Raw genomic sequence first — 24,203 nt, 5'->3', positions numbered from 1 at the left:
ACATTTTAATTTTTTTTATAAACAACATTTTTTAAATAAAGAAAATATGTTCCTAGTTTTAAAGTGTTATTTCCTGTTTAATTGTGTAATCCTTACTTTGAAAGTAGTAGTTCTACTCCAGGAACTTTGTTTTTGCATCAAAACTCCGTTAAGTGGGTGGATGACGATGTTAATTAGTGGACTGGATAGCAAAATGTGCTATAACACAATGTCCCTCACACAAAAACAAAGTTTTTGCAGTTTAAAAAACGTTTGCCATATTTACATGATAGAACCAATTGGGAAATTACATTTATAACCCAGGAACAAAAATAATAATTTATTGGAACTCTGTTTGGCTATGGAGGGGCAAATCTCTCTGATGCTGAGCAGTGCACTGCATTCTGAGAAATGTAGTTTAGGGCAGGGCCTTTTGAATTATCTGGCATAGGGCTCCTCCCTTCCCAAACTACATTTCCCAGAGTTCTGTGCTGTTTCCAGAAAACAATGTTCCCTCTTTTTCCCACTCCTAATGCTGAGACTCCATTAATTTACAGAGGCACTGAGGAAGCCTTTGGCTTGCTTTCAGCTTTGCTTCCTTGCACCGAATATGAAACTGACTTTGGGAGCTTTCCGAAATTTACAAAACGAAAATGAAAAAGTATGGGGTAAGTTTCGATTCTTATCCACGTATATTGGACATTGCCTCATAAGTACGAATTTAAGACATGTGATCTGAATTATAGGGACTAACAAAAAAAATGCAAAACCCTAATATTTTGCCTTTTACCATATTTTTAGCACAATGTTGTCATCTTGTTTTGTCAGTTTCTTTTCTAATTTTTATGACATCAAGGAAAGAAAAACCCCGTGAGTGCATCATAAAGCTTCACGTTTCTGCTAAAATAGTGAAAAGTTTGCAGAGAGGAGCAAATCACCAATGCAGTTCACAGAGTTGAAGAAATGACACAGGGTGTGGCTGCAGTTTTAAGCCTTGCTAATTGTTGATCCTAATCTGTTCATGGAAAGTAAAGACTGGAGAGTGGAGAAAACTCTCACTTTGATTTTCTTCCCTTTCATTTTATGCAACTATAGCATAATGATTCTGTTTGAATGGCCATGGCTGCAATAATGCATTTGATGTTCTAAACAAGTTATCACAGTTGAGAAGGAAAGCTGAAACATACTGAAGAGACAGGTGCTGCTGCTTTTTTAAAAAACAGTAGCTCTTTCTCTTATTTATTTATTTATTTATATGTAAGGAATTTAGAAATGCATCACACTTGCCTACAGTACTCAAGCACACTTTGCCCAGAATAGCTCACCTCACTTGCATCTTTTTTACAAATGTCCCTACTAGAGATTTGCAAGTCTGCAAATAAAAATTAATCTATTACACTCATTACTGGCCAAATAATTTCAGAAGATGTTTCAGAGGATAATTTCAGTTTCAACCAAAGTCCATACTTAGCTTGTGTTTATCCCAGGCTGTATAGATATCTTCTCACATCACCTAGAGAATGGTTCAATGGAAACATAGGTACCTTTGTAGATCCAACATACATCTTCATATATTTGCAGGTGGACTGATTTTGCGTCAAGATTTGCAAATGTAGCACAGTGGCTTCCTTACATAAGGATGGCAAGTTGAAAAGGATACAACTGGTATTTAGGGTTCAAAATGATTTTTATACAGTTGGGACTCTATGTGTGTATTATTTATAAAGTGCTTATTGCAATGCACTATACAAGCAATTGATTGTTGATAAGTTCACTGGAAGCCAAGTTTCTGTCAGAGTACAGCAGTGATTCTGATCTAGTTTTAAACACTAACATATGCTGTGCAACAGCTAATTCAGAATACCCAATAAATGCTATGGTTGTTTAATTAGCAATAATGCCCAATAAAAAGAAGCATGACCAGACTTGAGAGAACAGTTTCCTAAAACCTTGGAGGTGGATAAGAAGCACAAAGAAAGGGCAGGAGGAGGAGACAATGGGGGTGGGGAGGAGCACCAGAGTCTCAGTGAGTTGCAAATGCAAGTATATATAATGCTGTCTGGATTAGACTACACTACCTGTTCATGCTTCCACTGGAGAGAAGAACAGCAGGGTAGCTCTTTGGAATCTGCATCCCTGATGCTTTGTTGGCTGTGAGAATGCCTCCACAATCAGGAGCTAGTGTTGAAAAGCCAAAACCTGGATCAGATGTTGGAAAGCTGTTCACCTGGGAGGAGATAGGACTCCACTCGGGCAAAGGGAACTCTAAGGAAGACAAGTGGCTTGTCATCAGCAAGAAAGTCTATGATATCAGTCACTTCCATCGGCTGCACCCTGGGGGTCCACGTGTCATCAGCCACTATGCTGGACAAGATGCCACGGTGAGATCTTATTGTGAGGACTGTAAGAGTTGAAAAGAATCACAATTCTGTAGCAAAATGTATGTTGTGTCTATATTAGGATGCTTCATGTTCAAATGTTGCTCCCTACAGTTCTCTCCAAGGGCATTGAGTGTGTTGGAATTCAACCTCACACTGCTCAAGTTTGTAGTCCTCAATGAAGAACAGATAGAATTAATCAAGACTGAGAAAATCTCTTTTCCCACATTCCTGAGTGCCTGTTGTCAGGTCTGTTTTCTCTCACTCTCTGTCCTTTCTCCTCCCATCCTAATTGATGACATAGAATGGAATTTCTTCAGGATGCACATGCCTTTGTTTTAAGACCCAAGAAGAGAGATCTCACTCCTTTTCATTCATTCTGTCCTTTTCTGTGTCTCTCTCTAGTTGTCTGTGAATGAGAAAATGTAGTCTTTAGAGGTTTTTTCCTTTTGTTTGAACTTAGAAGTAATAGAGTGAGAGAAAAAGTTTTATATCAAAACATGTAGTTCTTAGAGACTTTAAAAATTTAGTTCTTAGAAACTTTTAAGACTGAAAACAAGAAAAATATGGATTTTCTAGATTGTGTGTTTTTTCCTTGACAAAGAATATCTAGAAAATATTTCTGGAAATCAAGATGTCATTTCAGTAATACCTCTGGGATTTTTCAGATTTGGTTTTGGGATCATTTTGTGTTAGTTTTGCATTTTTGCTGAGTTCAAAGAAAGCATATTTCCTGCTAAATTATTCTTAGCTTGAAGATGTGGCTCTTACTGATGCTAGCACTTATTTTATTCCTAATGTTTAGAGCCCAGCCATGGTTGCAGTAATTTACCACCACGGTTGGAGGATCGCAGCTTGATTGAGTCTGAATTGATGTTTTTATAAGTTCATTTGTTTTGTTTTATTGCATTTTATATTGTGTTAACTTTTATGTTTGCTTTTAGGCACTTTGTGCCATCTATAAGTCACCCAAAGTCCCTTCGGGGAGATGGTGGCTGGATATAAGAATAACATTATTATTGTGTCATTATCTGTATACTCACAAGGCCCAACTCCATATATGTAAAATGCCTTATATTATCATGAAGTGTTTACACTAAATAAATGTTAGGATGTGTAAATGAAGCCCGGACTGATTGTCATTGAGGGCCCCTAGTAAGATGCGGATGCGGATGGCTAGGACGGTTTTAAATTGTTTTTTTTAAATGGTGTATTTTAATATTTAGATAAATGTTTTTAATGTTTATGTATTGTACCCAGGCATTGAATGTTTGCCATGTATATGTTGTGCTCTGCTCTGAGTCCCCTTCGGGGTGAGAAGGGCGGAATATAAGTGTTTTAAATAAATAAATAATAAATAAGAGATATACAATTTCATCTAAAGCAGAGAGAGGAAATCTGGAAGCCATGTATACGTTGAACCACTATCGTGTTCCCTGCGTCCTTCATCAGAAAAGATAAGAGATGTGTTCCTAGGTGGTATATTGAAATTCTGTAATCTAGGAAAGGTCTTTTAGAACACAAGATGCATTGCTATCTCCTTTAACCCAATGGCGAACCATGTGTTACAGAAAAGTGGCCCTTCTGTTTTGATAATATTCAAATTCAAACCATTTACTAAAAATGCACGTATTTCTGCCTCTTACCAGTGATGTCAAGGTGGCTTCTCACAATGCAAGCAAAAATGACAATAGCTAGAAGCAGAAGAAACAAAAGAGATTTCCTTCTGCAAACAGCTCTGATATTACCTTTTCTATTTTGACCACGAGTCCCAGCTATCCAAAAAACTTCCAAAATCACACACCACCTCCTTGGAATTTTTCTGCCACCAGTTGTGTTTGGCTGCTGGTGCCTTAGAAATCAGTCCTGCTGAAAATGAATGTAACCTGTCTGCAAATAACCATCACTTCAGCAGCATCTTCTCCCTTTTACATCCAATGGTTTTGTATGTTTCTTAGGATGCCTTCAGCGCTTTCCACAAGGATGGGGACTTGGTAAGGAAATACTTGCATTCACTACTAATTGGAGAACTGGCACCTGATCAACCCAGCTGTGAGCCCACCAAAAATGTAAGTCACATGCACATATTTATTTTATTTCTGTTGTATCTTGCTTTTCTTCCAGTATGGTTTACATTAAAAGGTAAAATAGAATACAATTGGCTCTTCCTATCCAAGGATTATGTATCTACCGATTTCACCATTAATATCTTTAAAATATCCCAATTTGTTTAAAAATCCAAAAAGCAAAGCTTGGTTATTTCATTGTATGCAGGGAGCACCATTTTATTATGTGGTTGCATATACTGAGGCTTGAGCATCCATGGATTTTGCTATCCAGTGGGATCCTGAAGCCAAACCTCAGCAGGTACCAAGAGCCTGCAGTAATGTTACAATAAGGTTTAAGACAAATAAAAACAATTAAATGAATTGTTTAATTAAAAATAAATGACAATAACTTTAAAATCTTTAAAACATAAGAATGGTGATTTAAAAAGCATGACCCACTTAAAAGAGCTTCTTAAAGAGAGACAGTCACATACATATCAGCATAATATACAGGGTTGTAAATATAGTCTTGAAAAATTGTAATAGAGTTCCTGGTATGAATAATCCTATGCACTTGAGACCATATAACCATAGTTTCTCTACCCCATCCTCTCTGTGGTTAGGTTTCATTAATATTGATAGGATGAGCAAGCACAGCAAAGAGGGTCTGCAGAACTCTTTTTCATGTTTCTTAAGAAACTCTGTATTTGCTGTCTCATATACAATCAAAGTTTTTTAAAAAACCACTTTTACTGAGAATGTGTGAAATATTCTCTCCACTGCAGTGTTCCAATTTTGTGTTGAACTTATGGTTCATAGGCGACAGTGCAATAGAACGTTTTCCACGTCTGCCTGTTTGGACAGAAATTTGAACGAGACTTTCTCGTTTTCCATTCATCTAAGGTTTATCTATTTCCTAATTGTCTCACAGTCTTGATTGCTTTTGTGATAATCCTTATAATTTAAATAAGTGTTGGATTTTATCTTCCCAAAGATGAAAGACTTCTACTGTTTCTTCTTCTTATAGGAAATGCTGACAAATGATTTTCAGGAACTGCATGCAACAGTCAAGAAGATGGGACTCCTAAAGTCAAGTTACCCATTCTTCATCTTCATGTTTCTGCATGCTTTTGTGCTAGATATAGCAGCCTGGCTCACCATCTGGTACTTTGGGAAATCCTGGGTGCCCTTTCTGGCAGCTGTAGGACTATTCACCATTGCACAGGTAATCCATTCATGTCACAGGTCTAAGTGCTTTGTATCTTTCAATACTTCTGACCTCCCTGCCCTGGAGTGTGGTGGGGTCTCCTTCTTTGGTGGCTTTTAAACAGAACCTGGATGGCCATCTGTCAGGGATGCTTTGAATGTGATTTTCCTGCTTCTTGGCAAAGTGTTGGACTGGATGGCCCATGAAGTCTCTTCCAACTCTAGGATTCTGTCATTCTATGATTCTATGAATATGGCATTCCATGATGTACTCTGTAGTATTTTAGTGGGTCAAGGCAAAGTGATGTGATAGGTAATGTACCATCTTATAGCCATTGCCCAATTGCTGGTTCAATACAGTTGTGGCCTATTTTATTCCAGTGAACAAACAAATGTTGTTAACTGTTGTAAACTCAGATTCTAGATTGTACTACAGTATACAAGCAACAATTTAATGTAACTACACCATCAAAACACATAAATCACTATTAACAGCTTGTAAAGATCATACTTGGGTGTAGAGGTTATTGTAAATGCTTCCTCTCAGAAGAGGTTGATAGTACAGTCTCAGCTTTGTTGTTTTGTTCCCGGCTGTATCTTGCATTCTGATAGTTAATCTTTACTGCGAAGGCAAACCAAACTGAGGCTGTATCTTGAATCCACATAATATTGATTGAAATGTTCTTTAAAAACAAAAGCAAAGACAACAAGGGTCCCCGGGCTTTATCAACCTCATTTCGGGAAACTTTCCCTTTATGGGGTCTCTGTGTTGTCTTCACACCAAATACATTCTTGCAAAGAATTCCTATGTAAATGTTAACAGAACAACAACATAATAGATATGCTAATATAGCACCCAGTTGCAATAAGTGATAATAACATTAAACAGATTACAAAGTACAAAGTACAAGGTTATATGAACTGCTCTGGGCTGAGAGGGGCAGTATATAAATATAGTAAATAAATAAATAAATAAATAAATAAATATGCATGTCATTACTCACTTATCTATTTCATGGATATGGCTCTACTGTAAGGCTTTCAATACTGAGCAAATAATCGTCTTGTAGAAGATAATGTGGCCTTGTTAAAATGTGGTATTTTAACCAGCCCTTCAGAACAGATTAAGACTTCATGAAGAAATGATCCACCAGCCAGCTAAACTTTCATGAAGATTTAGCTTCTTTTTTTGGGAGTGGGGGTTGGCGTCTCTTAGTAATTATATATATTTATTGAGCTTTTTCTCATAGTTTCCCCAACCTTGAGATACAAGGTGGCTTGCAAAAGTTAGAACAGGTACATCACGAAACTGTAAAATTACAATTATAATGCAACCCCCATATCCACAGGGCATAGATTTCAAGACACATCTATGTATATGGGAAACTAGATAATAATGAACCATATATATTGACTATACTTGGGCTCAAAGTGTGCTATAACATTATTCTGGAGGATTTAGGCCCCTTCTACACTGCCATAAAATCCAATTCAAAGCAGATAATCTGGATTTTATATGGCGTTGTAGAAGGAGCCTTAGAGAGACCTATAAATCATTCAGAGAAGGAGATAGGTTTTGGATTGTGAATGAGTGAAACTGTGGATATTGAATCAATGGATAAGAGTTTCTTAATGTATGTGTAAGGTAACTAATGTTTCTATTCATAAGTGAAAAGGCTATGCTTTGGAATTGGAAATAACCCTTTTCCCATTCATTCAAGGGAGAGAACACATCATTATATCTCGCTATATTTCTTATTCCAGATTCAATATGGGTTCCTTCAGCATGATTTGGGGCACATTTCAGTCTTTGAGAAACCCAAGTGGAATAGGCTGGCTCATTTCTTTGTAATGGGAGTGCTTAAGGTAAGGGTGATTTGTGTGGTTTCTTCACCAAGACTAGTGTTTTCTATTAAAAATAGCAAGATGGCTTATTTATATTTTTATTAAAACACTTTTAATTGTAATGATTCTTAATCTTTGTAGCAAGCCACCTTGGGTCCATACTGGGCAAATGGCAGGAAAAAATAAAATAAAATGGTATGGCTTTGATATCTCCAGTCAGTTTGCTTTGTTGATTGGTTTTTCAGAAGATCCTATGGCCCCATCTACAATTCCATTAAAATCCAGATTATCTACTTTGAACTGGATTATATGGTTTCACAAGCATTACATCTCTGTGGCACCTTCTACAATGCCATATAATCCAGATTATCAAATCAGATAATCTAGATTATTTGCTTTTAACTGAATTATATGAGCCTACACTGCAGTTCAAAGCAGATAATCTGGATTTGATATGGCAGTGTAAAAGGGGCCTCGGTGTACCATTCACTTTCACGTTAACCCATTTCAGGGCCTGAAACAAATAAAAAACAGTCTGTAATAAATAGAGAGGGACCCCAAATCTTTCACTATGGTGACTTGGTACATCAGCAGTCAAGACTTCTACACCATCAGCAGTCCAGAAGAGGAATTTCAATAAATGTAGGATTTCATCACATGCAGTAAAATCAGCATTTCTACACACTTCAGAAACTGCAACCGATGTTGCCCTTCACGTGACACAAGCTTCAAATGTGGAGTAGAAGTATCTTGGCGTTTCTAAAGTGTAGGTTTTCCTGATTATTCCTAAGCTGGTTGGCAAGTAACTTATTCTTCAATTCCCCATGTAAACTGGGTATAAAAACACCCAATTTAGCATGTGATGGGAATTCCCTCTTGCCTGCTTGTAAAGATAATGATGAGGTCATCGTGGAGGGAGGAGCCAAGATGAGCAGTATTGATTCCTTTCTTCCACCATTACTGTTTTGAGACCAAGGAGGAAGGAACGGTAATTTATATCTCATTTTAAACATAAAATAAATAGACTTACCTTTTGAATTCAGAGCTATCTGTTCTTATAAAGAGAAATTGTAATATCCAAAGACAACAAGGGAATAGACAGTGGGAGGAGAAATACGTCTCCTATGTGATGAGAAGGCAAACTAATAAGTAGAAAAGAATGTGGAAAGAGGGAAACCATGGGATGGGGATAGGAAAATCATCAATTTGATTTCGAAATGGGGCTTTGCAAAGATAAAGGGAAAAACAACTATCCCAAACACTTTACTTATCTCATGTGATGAAGTCCATAGTTTTCACAGTGCACAGTTACTAATATGCTACAGCCTATATTGCTATTGAACATGTAAGGACCCTGCCATCTTTTGAATCTGTGAAGACCATTGGTGAAGTTTTCTAGTTCAGAAACCTGAATAATTAATTTTTCCATCAAAGGCTACACCCTATATACCAGGAATGGGGAAACTTCAGCCCTCCAGGTGTTTTGGACTTCAACACTCACAATTCCTAACAATCTACAACTGTTAGGAATTGTGGAAGTTGAAGTCCAAAACACCTGCAGGGGGGGAAGTTTTCCCATGCCTGCTGTAGACTATGGGAAGGTATCTACACAATGCTCCTGTTACCAAGCAAAATGGTGTGTGTGTGTGTTATATTTCCATCTTTTATTATAAAGGGTGGACCAGCAAGCCAGTGGAACCATATGCATAACCAACACCATGCCAAACCCAACTGCTTTCTCAAGGACCCAGATCTCAACATGCACCCTTTCCTGTTTAGCCTGGGGAAGAAACTCTCTGTGGAGGTGAGTAAACCTCTCTTATTCATTCAATCCAGAAAGAAAGTTAGGTTCATAAATCTTTGTTTTTACTGAACAAGCTCATTAGAAGGAAAGACAAGAATGACAGAGCCAGGCCATAGCACAGCTGATTAATAGCCAACAGCAATAGATCACTGCCAATTGGAAGGGGGGAAGTTTGAAGCCCATGTCGGATTGAGCACCTGACTGTCAAGCCTAGTTTACTGTCCACCTAAGCAGTTTGAAAATAACTGAGCAGTGAATAGAGAAATTAGGTACCGCTTAAAGCTGAGAGGTATTTTACGACACCATAAAAATCCCAGTGATCAAAGAACAAGGAGAAAATACTATGGTCAGCTCAGCGGGATAGTGGATGAAGCAACAGCACCCTCTGTGGCTGGAATCAAGCATGACCTCTAGGCACCAAAGTTGGAAAAATGCTGAAATACCTCTATCTGTCTGTCTTGTATGTCTAAAAATGGCATTGCATGTTTGCAGTGTATGTGTGCATTGTGATCTACCCTGAGTCCCCTTTGGGGTGAAGAGGGTGGAATATAAATACTGTAAATAATAAATAAATAAATCCTCACAACCTCTGAGGATGCTTGCCATAAATGCAGGTGAAACATTAGGGGAGAATGCTTCTGGAAATGGGCATTCAACCTGAAAAATTTACAGCAACCCAATGATTCTGGCCATGAAAGCTTTCGGCAAATAAATAAATAACTAGCTAGTTTAATCAGATAGCTTTTCTCCTTTTAATGGTAGGCAATTTATACCATTTGATCTGTTCTGGGACCATGGAACAGTTTTCAAGGGCAGGAACCCAACATCAGCAAGAAAGTTGCAATCAAGTTTGTCTAATTATCGGTACTTGCAGCTGTAGAAAAAATGTAAAGGGATACAGTTATTATGAAGGCCTTCCAGCAAGATAGGCTGCTTGATGTACACTTGGAAATAAGCTATACTAAACATATGGAGAACACATCTTAAGCACACATTATGCGTGTAAGAGCATCCATATGTGAGGATGATTCCATAAAAATGAACAGGAAAAGTATCCCCCCCCCCTCCCGCCGCCTCCCACTACAAGTACCTGTAAGTACGGTAGGTGGAATTATTAGAATTGTCTTCTAAAATGAAATTTAAATTGAATTTAAAACTGGTTCCAAGATCCCTTGCTACCATTTGTTTGTAAAAAGTGAGAGTTGGCAACTATGTTCAAATGGAGAGTTCCCAAATTGCCTTATCCAGGGTTTCATTGTTCAAAGTGTGAAAAGGGACTCTTTCCAGTGTTATAATCCCATCCTTTCCACTCCTGACCTTTACAGAACAGTCTGGAGCAGAAATGTAACTGCATTTAGCCAGAAATTGTTGTAGAGTTCCACACACTTTGGAGCAGAGCTTCTTAAAAATTTCTCACTCAAAACCCCTTTCTGCCCAAGACATTTTGACATGACCCCAAGTATACAAAATAGATACCAAAAATACTGATAACAAACCAGCATTTGCCACACTTGCTATAACAGACTGATTTCCCTTTTTGTGGAGTACAACTGAAACGTTTTCTGCAGAGTCCACTGTAAACACCGCATGTTGCTGCTAATAGATTTATGTAAATGAGTGTTCAGAAACCTTTTATTGTTGCCAAATTTTTCGTGACCTCAACATTGAGCTAAAAGCCCCCATTTGGGTTTGGGACCCACCGTTTGAAAATCAGTGCTTTAAATGAATCCTTCCTTATGAGAAGAACTGATTCTTAAACTGTAGATCTGATGCACAGTTGAAGAATGTATTGTCGAAGGCTTTCATGGCCGGAATCACAGGGTTATTGTAGGTTTTTTCAAGCTATATGGCTATGTTCTAGAGGCATTCTCTCCTGACGTTTTGCCTGCATCTATGGCAAGCATCCTCAGAGGTAGTGAGGACCTCTGAATGCTTCTGCTTCTGATTTTCCCTGTAAGGATGGCTGAAGGTGTTATGCCCAGCTGTAATAATATTGATTTGCTATAACAAAAATAACACGTGTTTTCTCTTCTGCCCTTCACAGCTTGGAAAAAAGAAAAAGAAATACATGCCATATCAGCACCAGCACAAATATTTTAGCTGTGAGTATCTCTGGCATTGTCCACAATACCCTTAATCTGGAAACTGTCAACAGTAAGACCATGTTGATGGATTAGGACAATAACGTGGAACTATTGGATGTTTGAATATTGGATCCCTTGGGTGACTGTGGGCAAGTCACACTATCTTATCCTAAGAGTAAGGCTGCGGCAAACCTCCTCAAGATAGATCTTGCCAAGAAAACCGTATGAGTGCATTAAAACAAGTCATAATCCACTTGAAGATACATAATAGTAAGAACAACTTAAAGGCATGTTGGAGTGGGGCATGAAATAGGAAATAGATTATCTGATGGAAATACAGGGTTCCAGAGGAAAGTTTATTTGCCAACAGAACCACAGAACCCACCCGTGTCCTTACTTTGAAATAACATGGTTTGCAATGGAAGAAAAGTTTTCATATCTGTATTTTTCTTTTATACTTTCACTTCAGTGCTGGCCCCACTGACCTTCGCCATTTATGTCCAGGTGATTATATTCCGTTACACAATCCAAAGGAAAAAATGGCTAGTAAGTAATCTACTGTGTTGCAATTGGTCTTCTTTTAGATAAACTGAAACTGTTATTATTTCAGGTCACTGGTTGTTTGCTCAATGGTTGTTTTATGTTGTGATATGTGATTGTTTGTTTTATATTAGTTTATGATGCTGTTGTATGAATTTTAATGTGTTATATTTTAACTATGCTGATCTGGCTTGTCCCTATGTAAGGCGCCCAGAGTCCCTTCAGGGAGATGCAGGTGGGATACAAAAATAAAGTCGTTGTTATTATTATTATCATAGAATCATAGAATCATAGAATCAAAGAGTTGGAAGAGACCTCATGGGCCATCCAGTCCAACCCCCTGCCAAGAAGCAGGAATATTGCATTCAAATCACCCCTGACAAATGGCCATCCAGCCTCTGCTTAAATGCTTCCAAAGAAGGAGCCTCCACCACACTCCGAGGCAGAGAGTTCCACTGCTGAACGGCTCTCACAGTCAGGAAGTTCTTCCTAATGTTCAGATGGAATCTCCTCTCTTGTAGTTTGAAGCCATTGTTCCGTGTCCTAGTCTCCAAGGAAGCAGAAAACAAGCTTGCTCCCTCCTCCCTGTGGCTTCCTCTCACATATTTATACATGGCTATCATATCTCCTCTCAGCCTTCTCTTCTTCAGGCTAAACATGCCCAGTTCCCTAAGCCGCTTCTCATAGGGCTTGTTCTCCAGACCCTTGATCATTTTAGTCGCCCTCCTCTGGACACTTTCCAGCTTGTCAACATCTCTCTTGAATTGTGGTGCCCAGAATTGGACACAATATTCCAGATGTGGTCTAACCAAAGCAGAATAGAGGGGTAGCATTACTTCCTTAGATCTAGACACTATGCTCCTATTGATGCAGGCCAAAATCCCATTGGCTTTTTTTGCCGCCACATCACATTGTTGGCTCATGTTTAACTTGTTGTCCACGAGGACTCCAAGATCTTTTTCACACGTACTGCTCTCGAGCCAGGCGTCCCCCATTCTGTATCTTTGCATTTCATTTTTTCTGCCAAAGTGGAGTATCTTGCATTTGTCACTGTTGAACTTCATTTTGTTAGTTTTGGCCCATCTCTCTAATCTGTCAAGATCGTTTTGAATTCTGCTCCTGTCCTCTGGACTATTGGCTATCCCTCCCAATTTGGTGTCGTCTGCAAACTTGATGATCATGCCTTCTAGCCCTTCATCTAAGTCATTAATAAAGATGTTGAACAGGACCGGGCCCAGGACGGAACCCTGCGGCACTCCGCTCGTCACTTCTTTCCAAGATGAAGAGGAAGCATTAGTGAGCACTCTCTGTGTTCGTCCACTTAACCAATTCCAGATCCACCTCACCGTAGTTTTGCCTAGCCCACATTGGACTAGTTTCCTTGCCAGAAGGTCATGGGGGACCTTGTCGAAGGTCTTACTGAAATCCAGGTACACTACATCCACGGCATTCCCCGCATCTACCCAGCTTGTAGCTCTATCGAAGAAAGAGATCAGATTAGTCTGGCATGACTTGTTTTTGATAAATCCATGTTGACTATTAGCGATGACTGCATTTGTTTCTAAGTGTTTGCAGACCGCTTCCTTAACAATCTTTTCCAGAATCTTGCCCGGTATCGACGTGAGGCTGACCAGACGGTAGTTGTTTGGGTCGTCCTTTTTTCCCTTCTTGAAGATTGGGACCACATTGGCCCTCCTCCAATCTGCTGGAACTTCTCCCGTTCTCCAAGAACTCTCAAAGATGGTTGCCAATGGTTCCGAAATGACTTCCGCTAGTTCCTTCAATACTCTGGGGTGTAGTTGATCTGGCCCTGGGGACTTGAACTCATTAAGAGCGGCCAGGTATTCCTGGACGACTTCTTTCCCAATTTGGGGTTGGATGTCCTCCAATCCCTCATCCACTCCATCTTGCTGAGGTTGAAGACTCTCTTTTTGTGAGAAGACCGAGGCAAAGAAGGCATTAAGTAGTTCTGCCTTTTCCCTATCCCCTGTCAGCATTGCCCCATCTTCTCCTCGAAGAGGTCCTATCGCCTCCTTGTTTTTCCTTTTTCTACTGACATAAGAATAGAAGCCCTTTTTATTGTTTTTAATGTCCCTGGCAAGTCTGAGCTCGTTTTTTGCTTTAGCCTTGCGGACCTTTTCCCTACAGGTGTTGGCTATTTGTTTGAATTCTTCTTTGGTGATTTCTCCCTTTTTCCACTTCTTGTGCATGTCTCTTTTGTGTCTTAGCACAGTTAGAAGTTCTTTGGACATCCATTCTGGCTTCTTTGCACTTGTCCTATTTTTTCTCTTTGTTGGCACGGTTTGCAATTGCGCCTTGAGTATTTCACTCTTGAGAAATTCCCATCCATCCGTAGCTCCCTTGTCTTTTAGTATCTGTGTCCACTGAATGCTGCTCAGCGTTTCCTTCATTTTTTGGAAATCAGCTCTCCTAAAGTCCAAAATGCGGGTTTGACTTGTCTTAGTTTCGGCCTTCCTTTGTACCTCAAATTGCAGGAGCACATGGTCACTTGCCCCTAAGGATCCTACCACTTTGACCGCATCGATCAGGTCCTCCGCATTTGTTAGGATGAGATCAAGAGTAGCCAATCCCCTTGTTGCCTCTTCTACCTTCTGGACCATGAAATTGTCTGCAAGGCAAGCGAGGAATTTGTTGGACCTTGTACTCTTGGCCGAGTTTGTTTTCCAGCAAATATCGGGATAGTTAAAATCACCCATGACTACTACATCTCTTTTCTGTGCCTGTTTGGTCAACTGTTGGCAGAAGACTTCATCAAGATCTTCCTCCTGGTTTGGGGGTCTGTAGTAGACGCCTACAACGACATCTTTTTGAGTCCCAGTTCCCTTGATTCTTATCCAGATGATTTCAAGCTGGTTTCCCAGATTGCTGTCTTGAATTTCTTGTGCAGCATAAGAGTTTTTGACATATAAGGCTACTCCGCCTCCTCTCCCCTTTGTTCGGTTTCTGTGAAAGAGGTTATACCCCTCGATATCTACATTCCAGCGATAGGAGTCATCCCACCAGGTTTCAGTGATGGCTATGATATCATATTTGTGGTGTTGTGCTAGAAGTTGGAGTTCGTCTTGTTTATTTCCCATGCTCTGTGCATTTGTGTAAAGACATGTGAGCCCCTGGGATCTTCCCTTGAGCTGTTTAATTGGTATTATTGTGCTTTTGGTACGTGGTCCTTGTTGTGTTTGTGCAGCCCTCCGTTTAGCCTTCTGGCGATTCCCAGACATTATGGGTAAAGTAGTGTTCGCAAGGCTGTTGTCCCCCTCCCCCGGTGGACCTAGTTTAAAGTGCGTCTAATGAGGTTTGCGAGTCTGTGAGCAAAAAAGTGTTTTCCTACTTGTGTGAGGAATTATTGTCATCACCAACACCAACGGCCACTCTGGGGCCAGAAGAAAGAAGGGGAGCCGGGAGGACATTGCCATCTTGTCCCCTGTGACATCAGCGCCCCTCCCCTAGCAATAATGTAATATTATGTAGTACTAGTGTTATGAATGATGTAATAGTACTATGCTAGTTATGTATTATGTAGTATGTTGTATGTACTTATGACTTGTAAGCCGCTCTGAGTCCCCTTCGGGGTGAGAAGGGCGGCATATAAATGTCATAAATAAATAAATAAATCATCAGATTTAGGGACTGGGGAAAGATGCCAAGAAGCCACTGGAAACATCCTAGAAAAAATAGTGCTGCATTTGTTTACAAACAAATTGCATCCTCAGATGATGAACATCCTCTAAAGAGAACGAGGAATATAGAAAAGGAGGAAGGGGGCAGATAGAAGTAGTACAATCCCTTATCCACAGATTTAATATCTGTAATTTCACTTTACCATGCTAAAAAAAATACAACCATCACTCCAGAAGTGTTTTTGGCTCTAGGTCCTCTGGTGTAATTGTATGGTATGCTTCTGGCCTGAGTACGTATATTCTGGCCTGAGCACGTATAGTCAAACTATAGGTTTCACTAGCATCCATGGTTTCAGGTATCCTTTGCAGGGGTTGTTCTTGGAACACACTCCTCAGGTCGTACATAAAAAGAACAAACTTTTAAAAACTGGACATGTCTTCTTTTATCTTGCAACATAAAAAGCACATTTCTCCAATATAGACTAATGTTACTGCAGTTCTCTCCCTCATATTTCCATGCTAAAAAAAGATATATGGCAAGAGAGAAAAATGTTCAATTTAAAATATATTCAAATGTATATTTAAATATTGCCTCACAATACTACTCAGTTTCTTCTGCCTCATCCCACCCAACATTGTATTTAAAAAATAAAATAGAAATGAGGCTATCTTGGCAACTGTAGACATGCCGTCAGAATTACTCAGACATCTTTGCATTCTGTTTTTGTTGTTGTTGTTGTTTTTGCTTTTATATTGTGATTCAGCTAATGCTGGTAAGGATATCCACTTCAAAAGAGTGGGCTTTCTTTGGAAATCAAGTAGAATCATAGAATCATTGAGTTGGAAGTGACCTGGTGGGCCATCTGGTCCAACCCCCTGCCAAGAAGCAGGAAAATCACATTCAAAGCAGGGGAGAAAATAATTAAGAGTAGTTAATTCCAAACTTTTGGAATTACATATATTATTTTCAAGCTAATTTAGATTTCAAGTTCACTTATTCCTGCTCAACCCACCAAATATACACTAAACATTAATCCTCCCAAAAAATCTCAATGTCCCTGTGAAGAATGTGCCATATAACCTAGGAATTATTTTCTCTGCTCTGAATTTCATTCCAGTTTTTGAGTAATTTTTAAAAACTGAAGTCAATGAGTTCACTGATATCCCTAAATGAAGGCCATTTGACATACAATAATAATAAATCTTTGGTTATATGCCACTTTTCTCCCACAATGAGGACCCAAAGCAGCTTCCAACATGTTAAAAAACAATACAAAGTTAAACAACCGTCAAATGTATGGATATAAAACGTTGTAGGAAATCAAGGTGAGAAATCATTATAAGAAAGTGATATGGGTGACCACTGATAGATAATGCCTTCTGGAAGAAATCTGCTTGCAGGAATATGTGAACTGAGGCAGAGACTTCTATAGAAAACCCACCTTTTCCATCAGATTCAACCCAGGTGCTACTGGTCTCTGCCATGGCTGTTTTTTTAATACAACATATTCCCTGGATGCTTCCATACAATCAAACAATGAATTGTCATGAGTTTGATTGTTTCTGTCCATCATCCAAACCTGGCACTCCTGATGGGACTGATTGTCCTCCCCCTTGCAGCCAATCAAACACCCTCCAATTGCTTCAGAAGTTGAGGTTTGAAACTGAGAGAGAGAAGTATTCAATGCTTGAGCAGAAATCTAGTTGCACAATCTTGAATATTGCTCATTGCTCTCTTATGTTGCATTGTGGCTTTTACAGTGATCCCAGCTATTCCAGCCCATGCAGTTAGTAGATCCAAATTTAACAAAGGAAGTTACAATCATTTTTTTATTTGCTTGATTTATTTGCTGGATGGAGTTTTTTCCTGTTACTGTCATTATTTTTAATTGACAGGAGCTTGCTTTCATTCTGATCTTCAATGTCCGTGCCTGTCTCATGTATGTTCCTTTAATGGGATTTAAGAGTTTAATGGGATTCTATTCGTTAGCCAGGTAAGACTCATGCAAAACTTTCCTCTAGGAATGTATATCTTCATAAATTTCATAGATGAGAACAAATAATTTTATCATTTGTTCTTCTTGTTGCAAGAAAGTATTTGTAGTCAAAAGACTGTTTACAGGTTGGGACATAATTGGTACAAAAGCAAAGATGTAACGACATTTTGCCCAGTAAATACCATTTTCTCCACAGATATGTTCATATTTGTTCAAAAAGTTATGCTGTCTTGTTTTCTGCATAAATACCCTGCTTGTATTCATCATAAATAACATATCCTCAACTGGAAAGATTCTCCAACATCAGAATCATATTTTTCATCTGACATTCACATGTTTTCAAACAGTCTTTCCAACTTTGCCTTTCCTCTAACTGCTACACAATGAACATTTTAGCTTGTCTGTATGTCAAATATACCACACTCAAACCTTAAAGAGGACAATGTTTCATGAATCACAGAATTAGAGCTGATTGGTATTTCACAATCTATCTAGTTTAGTCCCCTGTAATGCAGAAAACTACCACTAAAGTATCAATGAGAGGCTTGTCATCTAACATTGACTTTAAAATCTCCAATGAAAGAGAGTCTTCCACTTTCCAAAAAGCCCCCAGTGGCACAATGGGTTAAACCCTTGTGCTGGCAAGACTGCTGACCAACATATCAGTGGTTCGAATTCAGCTCCCCATGTGGGGACATGAGAGAAGCCTCCCACAAGGATGGTAAAACATCAAACATCTGGGTATCCCCTGGGCAACGTCTTTGCCGACAGCAAATTCTCTGTTTCTCAAGTCGCTCCTGACACGAAAAAAAAACTTTCCAAAGAAACAATTCCAGTTTCAAATTGTTATTTTTCGATGCAGTTCTTCCTTACACTTTCTTGTAATTTGAATCCACTGTTTGCATCCTATCCTCTGGAGGAGCAGCAAGCAATTTGCATCATTAAATTTTGTTGTATTATCTCCCCTCTGTGTTCCAGGCTTAACATAGAAAGCTCTTCACACTGTTTCTCATAAGATTTACTTTCATGACCTTGTTGCATCTTGAACATTTCTCTCTGAACACAGTTGAGCTTATCTGTATGCTTCTTGAACTGAATATGGTTCTCTAGGTGAACTTCTTGAGAGCCAGTGTAGTGTATTGGTCTGAGTGTTGGTCTACAGTCCTGAAGCCAAAAGTGAATGGTGTACAGTAGAAATAAATTATCAAAAACAATTTTTAAATTCCCTCTTCCATGTTTAAATTCGTTCTAGTTGTCTATACAGAAATACTGATGTCAATGTTACCATACAAACTTAAGTATGCATATATTTATCATAAAGTATATGTATTTTGATATGTATATTTCTGGGATGTGTTACTCAAAATGTTGGAGAACCTCTCTCTTAAAGACCCAACTGGGTACTCACTTATCTATATACTAAACACACGAAGCACAGCATACATGGATATCAACAGTAAAACAGTCCTGAAGACCAGGAATCAAATTCCTGTTTGGCCATGGAAGCCCACAGGGTGACCTTGGGCAAGTCACATACTTTCTGTCTCTGTGGAAGGCAATATGTTGAAATGGTAGAAAATGAATGTGTCCTGTCTTGGGTAGATATGAGCAAAATAATAGCTACTGAGTCAATGCCCACTTTGTGGGGTTGGACTGTATTGTGATTGCTGGTGTGTTTTTATGTCTGTTTTGTATATACAGGCTACTAGAAAGTACTTGGTTTCTCTGGGTCTCACAGATGAATCACATCCCAATGAACATTGATTACGATCAGAATTTAGACTGGGTCTCTACTCAGGTAAGAATCTCACATTTCTCACTGTTTATAGAATATGTATGTTTTTTATACTATCTCTTGGGATTGTATCAATTTATAATGTAAGCTCTTCTAACTAAAATTAATGTAAAAAAACTGGGAAATTAAAATACAGATGCTCAGATTACTCCTTCACTGCCATTTCCATTTTCAAATTAATTTCATAGTGAAAGTAATACCAGTATGAGTCTCTTTGTTGAATGTTGCATTTATTCCTGGTGCAACTTCCCTACTGGGACATTGGGGACTCATCTCCTTCTCAGCTATTTTGGCCTATTGTGACATTATTCCTGATCCAAGGATTAGCCAGCCAAGCAATTTAAAATGAACTATAGTTTACAGCTGGCACGATGGACAACTATAAACCATATACCAGCATATGTGGGTGTGATTAGCATGGCTATGCATACGTAATTGCCTAACCATCCTTCTCAACAGGACTTCAGACAGACATGTATGGAACTATTTAGAGCTTGAGACAGCAACATCAGATGGCTGTGAAAACTAGACGACTAGAAAGAGCAAGAGCAATCTCTGGAAATACCCCATAATACCACATATGCAGATGTAGCCTTTTTCAAAAGGATTACAAAATCATATTGAAATTAATCATCTTTGCAGATGCATTTATAGAGAATGGGAGATTAAATAAGGAAAAAAACTGCATGACCTTAAATGGCTGATCAGTAATATTATATTTAAATTAAAATTTCCCACCATTTTTTATTTGTCCCACTAAGACCATGGGGAAATTAATGCAGCTCTCAGATACTGCTTGAATTCACTAGCATAGCCAGCAATTAGGAATGCTGGAAATGCAGTTCAGCAGTAGCTGAAGGGCCACAAAGGGTCCTTCCAGACAGGCCCTATATCCCAGGATCTGAACCCAGGTTTTCTGCCTTAAACTGGATTATATGAGTCCACACTGACAGATAATCTGGGATAAACAGAAAACCTTGGATCAGATCCTGGGATATAGGGCCTATCTGGAAGATCCTGCAGTCTTGTTGCTAAAGAAAACAAATTATATCAGGATGTTTCTTGGCACACTGGAACCCATATTTTAGATGCCAAGTACTCATTCTAAAAATATTTCCCTGTCTTATATACCAGGGTGGACAAAATGTGGTCTTAATAACTTTATTTTTTGTACCCTGCCTCCAAGGAGACCAAAGCCGTCTCAGTACCATGACCAGGCCTGAAACCAGACTGCAATGGGTCCAGATAATCAGAATTGTCCAAGAATCCCTGGAGCTGAGAAGCAACCACTCGCTCCAGAACCTTGCCCAAAAAGGGAAGATTTTAAATTGGTCTTGCAGTTATTGCTGGGCTACCTGCTCCTTGGACTACATTCCTTATAATTGCCTGTACTGTTTGGGTCAACTAACACATGAAGGACCAAACTGTGTTCATTTCTATGTATGGGAAAGAAATGATGTCACTATATTATAGTACAACTAGGATGATAAATTACTGTAAAATATTGGTTCCAAGTACATTCCGAAGAGCTCTCCAAAATCATAGAAAATTATGCATGAGAAATGGAGATGAAACAGATATTTCCTTCAAAATTTTGTCATGTACCTAAGAGCTAAGCCACTTTGCATTTCAAAAGCTGCTTGTCTCTTCAGTAGCACAAGTTGCTCAGATGGGAACTGCAGCCAAATCTCACTCTGCCAATGGATTTCCTTTACTTAAAATCACAAATCAAGCAGATTTTATTTTTAAATATGGAAGTCTTTCATTTGGTGGTCATAAAAATTATCCATAAACAATCAAATTGACAATGTCTTGCGATGCAACAAAATAAATATAATGTGTTACCCATGAAAGAAAGGAATGAAATTCAGCATATTTCCCTTTCCCTTAGCTCACAGCAACATGTAATGTGGATCAATCCTGGTTCAATGACTGGTATACTGGGCATCTGAACTTCCAGATTGAGCATCAGTAAGTATGATATATATATTAAGAGAGAGGGAGGGAGATAGAAGTTGAGACTGATCAAATTATTTGGCATGAATGAATGTATCCAGGAAAGACAGCATTCATAGATATGGGGGTTGGGCCCAGACTGGGTTTTAAAGGTTGGGAACCTTTGATCAAGACTGAACGTTTTGGCTCACTGAAGCTCTTACAGCGTCCACTTAACATGATCCCTGCTTCTCTTTCTGCAGCCTTTTTCCAACCATGCCTCGACATAACTATTGGAAAGTGGCTCCTCTGGTGAAGTCTCTCTGTGCCAAGCATGGCGTTAAGTACCAGTGCAAGTCTTTGTTCACAGCCTTTGCTGACATATTGCGGTAAGAATCTATTAACAGTAGGGATGTCCCCATGCTTCCATCTTTGTTTAAAAGATGAAACAGTAAAAATAAACACATATTAACACAGGTTCAACAGGCTGAGATAACAAATTGATCATGCTTCATAAAGTTTTTGATACCAGCATTGGCAGCAATTAGGTCTCCAAGAGGAGGGCACTCCGCAATTGGGGGGGGGGGGGGGGTCACAGCTGAGAAGGCCCTCTCCTATGTCCTTACATGGTGTATTGCTACCACAGGTGGAGGACAAAGGAGAGTCTCCCTGGGAAATATCAGTCTTCAGGCAAGCAGATGTACCGTAGGCATAATGAGACGACTATCCCAAACAGCACATACTATGAGAAGGAAACTGTCCGGCATGCTAGAAAACAGCTGTTAGGTGCCAAGCAATCTAACCTGCAGTCTCTAAACCAGCTTGCCAGTTTCAGGTGTGGTGATGAAGAAAATTCTGGCCCATTGGCTGTGCGTAACACAACAGCCAGCTTTTGCTGTGGGTGGTGAATGTGTCTGGTGTGGGAGGTATCACTTTATCCTTTGTCTTAAGGCCTCATAATAGCCCTGGGACAACCACCAATGAGAGGAGCATCAATGGGAAAGGGAAAGAGAGGGAATGTCAAGAGGGAGCAGCAGCACAGGAGAGGATTTGGTAGAGTAATAGACAATATCATTACTCTTATTGAAGAGGTTCTTTTCCCTCTTTTCCAGCTCTTTAAAGGCTTCAGGAGAGTGCTGGCAGGATGCCTATCTCCATGGATAAAAAGAAGCAAGACCCTGGCACTGTCATCATACAATACAATACATTTATTTTTACACCCCGCCTCCATCTCCCCGAAGGGTCTCAGGATGGCTTACAAAGGGACATGCCCAACAAAATAGGTTAAAATAAGCATCAAAACACAAGCAATATCAAACATCAATAAACATAAAATCAGATAACATTATAAACATTATAAAAATGAAAACATTATAAAAACAATTAACAGCTATCATGGCTGAGCAAATAAAGTGCTGGGTTCAGTTCATAATTACTAAGTGCAATAAATACAGCACTCTTCATGCATTGTCACTAAAAAGTATTTTTTCAAATTAAGCACCTGGGATCATGCATGTGGAGCCCCAAATAATAATAATAATAATAATAATAATAATAATAATAATAATGATGTTGTTGTTGTTCATTCGTTCAGTCGTCTCCGACTCTTCGTGACCTCATGGACCAGCCCACGCCAGAGCTCCCTGTCGGCCGTCACCACCCCCAGCTCCTTCAAGGTCAGTCCAGTCACTTCAAGGATGCCATCCATCCATCTTGCCCTTGGTCGGCCCCTCTTCCTTTTGCCTTCCACTTTCCCCAGCATAATTGTTTTCTCTAGGCTTTCCTGTCTCCTCATGATGTGGCCAAAGTACTTCAACTTTGTCTCTAGTATCCTTCCCTCCAATGAGCATTCGGGCTTTATTTCCTGGAGGATGGACTGGTTGGATCTTCTCGCAGTCCAAGGCACTCTCAGCACTTTCCTCCAACACCACAGCTCAAAAGCATCTATCTTCCTTCGCTCAGCCTTCCCTAAGGTCCAGCTCTCACATCCGTAGGTTACTACAGGGAATACCATGGCTTTGGCTAAGCGGATCTTTGTTACCAGTCTGATGTCTCTACTCTTTACTATTTTATCGAGACTGGACATTGCTCTCCTCCCAAGAAGTAAGCGTCTTCTGATTTCCTGGCCACAGTCTGCATTTGCAGTAATCTTTGCGCCTAGAAATACAAAGTCTGTCACAGCCTCCACATTTTCTCCCTCTATTTCCCAGTTGTCAATCATTCTTGTTGCCATAATCTTGGTTTTTTTGATGTTTAGCTGCAACCCGGCTTTTGCGCTTTCTTCTTTCACCTTGATTAGAAGGCTCCTCAGCTCCTCCTCGCTTTCAGCCATCAGAGTGGTGTCATCTGCATATCTGAGGTTGTTAATGTTTCTTCCAGCAATTTTCACCCCAGCTTTGCATTCATCGAGCCCCACACATAGCATGATGTGTTCTGCATACAAGTTAAAAAGGTTGGGTGAGAGTATGCAGCCTTGCCGTACGCCTTTCCCAATCTTGAACCAGTCTGTTGTTCCGTGGTCCTTGAAGGAACTCAGGATGATTTCCAAAGTATAACAAAATGGCAAACATTCAATGCCAAAACAAACAATAATCATGATGAAACATGAAATAAAATAAATTAAATATAACTTATAAAGAACAGAAATTGACTGAGGATAAATGAAATAAACATAATATAACACCAGAAATCAGACCAATTAAAACACAATACATTAAAAGTGTAATATAGTCTATCACATCAGTAGGGCTGAGGTAGATATCGGATGTCAAGGCGAGGATGTATGTAAAGCATGCTAATCCTCTTCCTCTCCATAAGCTAGATAGAACAAGTAGGTATCATGCTATACACTGTGGCTGGGGAAAAAAGACAACAGCAGCTTCACACTCAATCTCCTCTGGGGAAGCAAACATGTTTCATTTCTATTTTTAGGCTGTACTAAGAGGGAAGTTTAA

The 24,203-nt window shown here is 39.3% G+C and overlaps 1 protein-coding gene across 2 annotated transcripts; it reads left to right on the top strand.

Annotated features, from left to right (window-relative positions):
- Positions 1-518: 518 nt before the first annotated feature.
- LOC132771987 (acyl-CoA (8-3)-desaturase-like) lies at positions 519-23,139 on the top strand. Of its 2 annotated transcripts, none has more exons than XM_067462553.1 (12): positions 519-647; positions 4,316-4,426; positions 5,433-5,630; positions 7,376-7,477; positions 9,132-9,260; positions 11,305-11,362; positions 11,814-11,890; positions 17,419-17,516; positions 19,221-19,317; positions 21,206-21,285; positions 21,513-21,638; positions 22,362-23,139. In XM_067462553.1, exons 1-12 carry the CDS (start codon positions 633-635, stop codon positions 22,411-22,413), a joined length of 1,143 nt encoding a protein of 380 aa, XP_067318654.1. In that variant the 5' UTR covers positions 519-632; the 3' UTR covers positions 22,414-23,139. The 2 variants fall into 2 exon arrangements, with proteins under 2 accessions (XP_067318654.1, XP_060626612.2); XM_060770629.2 differs by lacking the exon at positions 519-647 and adding an exon at positions 2,076-2,360 and having other exon boundaries at positions 22,362-23,138.
- Positions 23,140-24,203: the final 1,064 nt, after the last annotated feature.

The sequence above is a fragment of the Anolis sagrei genome, chromosome 1, assembly GCF_037176765.1.
Source record: "Anolis sagrei isolate rAnoSag1 chromosome 1, rAnoSag1.mat, whole genome shotgun sequence".
NCBI lineage: Eukaryota > Metazoa > Chordata > Lepidosauria > Squamata > Dactyloidae > Anolis > Anolis sagrei.
The sequence above is the reverse complement of the archived record's forward strand: the minus strand, read 5'-3'. Positions and strand labels throughout refer to the sequence as shown.

What these genes read in the sequence shown, in the direction of transcription:
- LOC132771987 (XM_060770629.2), top strand. Translation starts at nt 2,139, where the DNA reads ATGCCTCCACAATCAGGAGCTAGTGTTGAAAAGCCAAAACCTGGATCA. An exon ending in GCTGTGAGCCCACCAAAAAT is followed by an intron (nt 4,427 to 5,432) that starts GTAAGTCACATG and finishes TTCTTCTTATAG; the next exon opens with GAAATGCTGACAAATGATTT. An exon ending in CCAGCACAAATATTTTAGCT is followed by an intron (nt 11,363 to 11,813) that starts GTGAGTATCTCT and finishes CTTTCACTTCAG; the next exon opens with TGCTGGCCCCACTGACCTTC.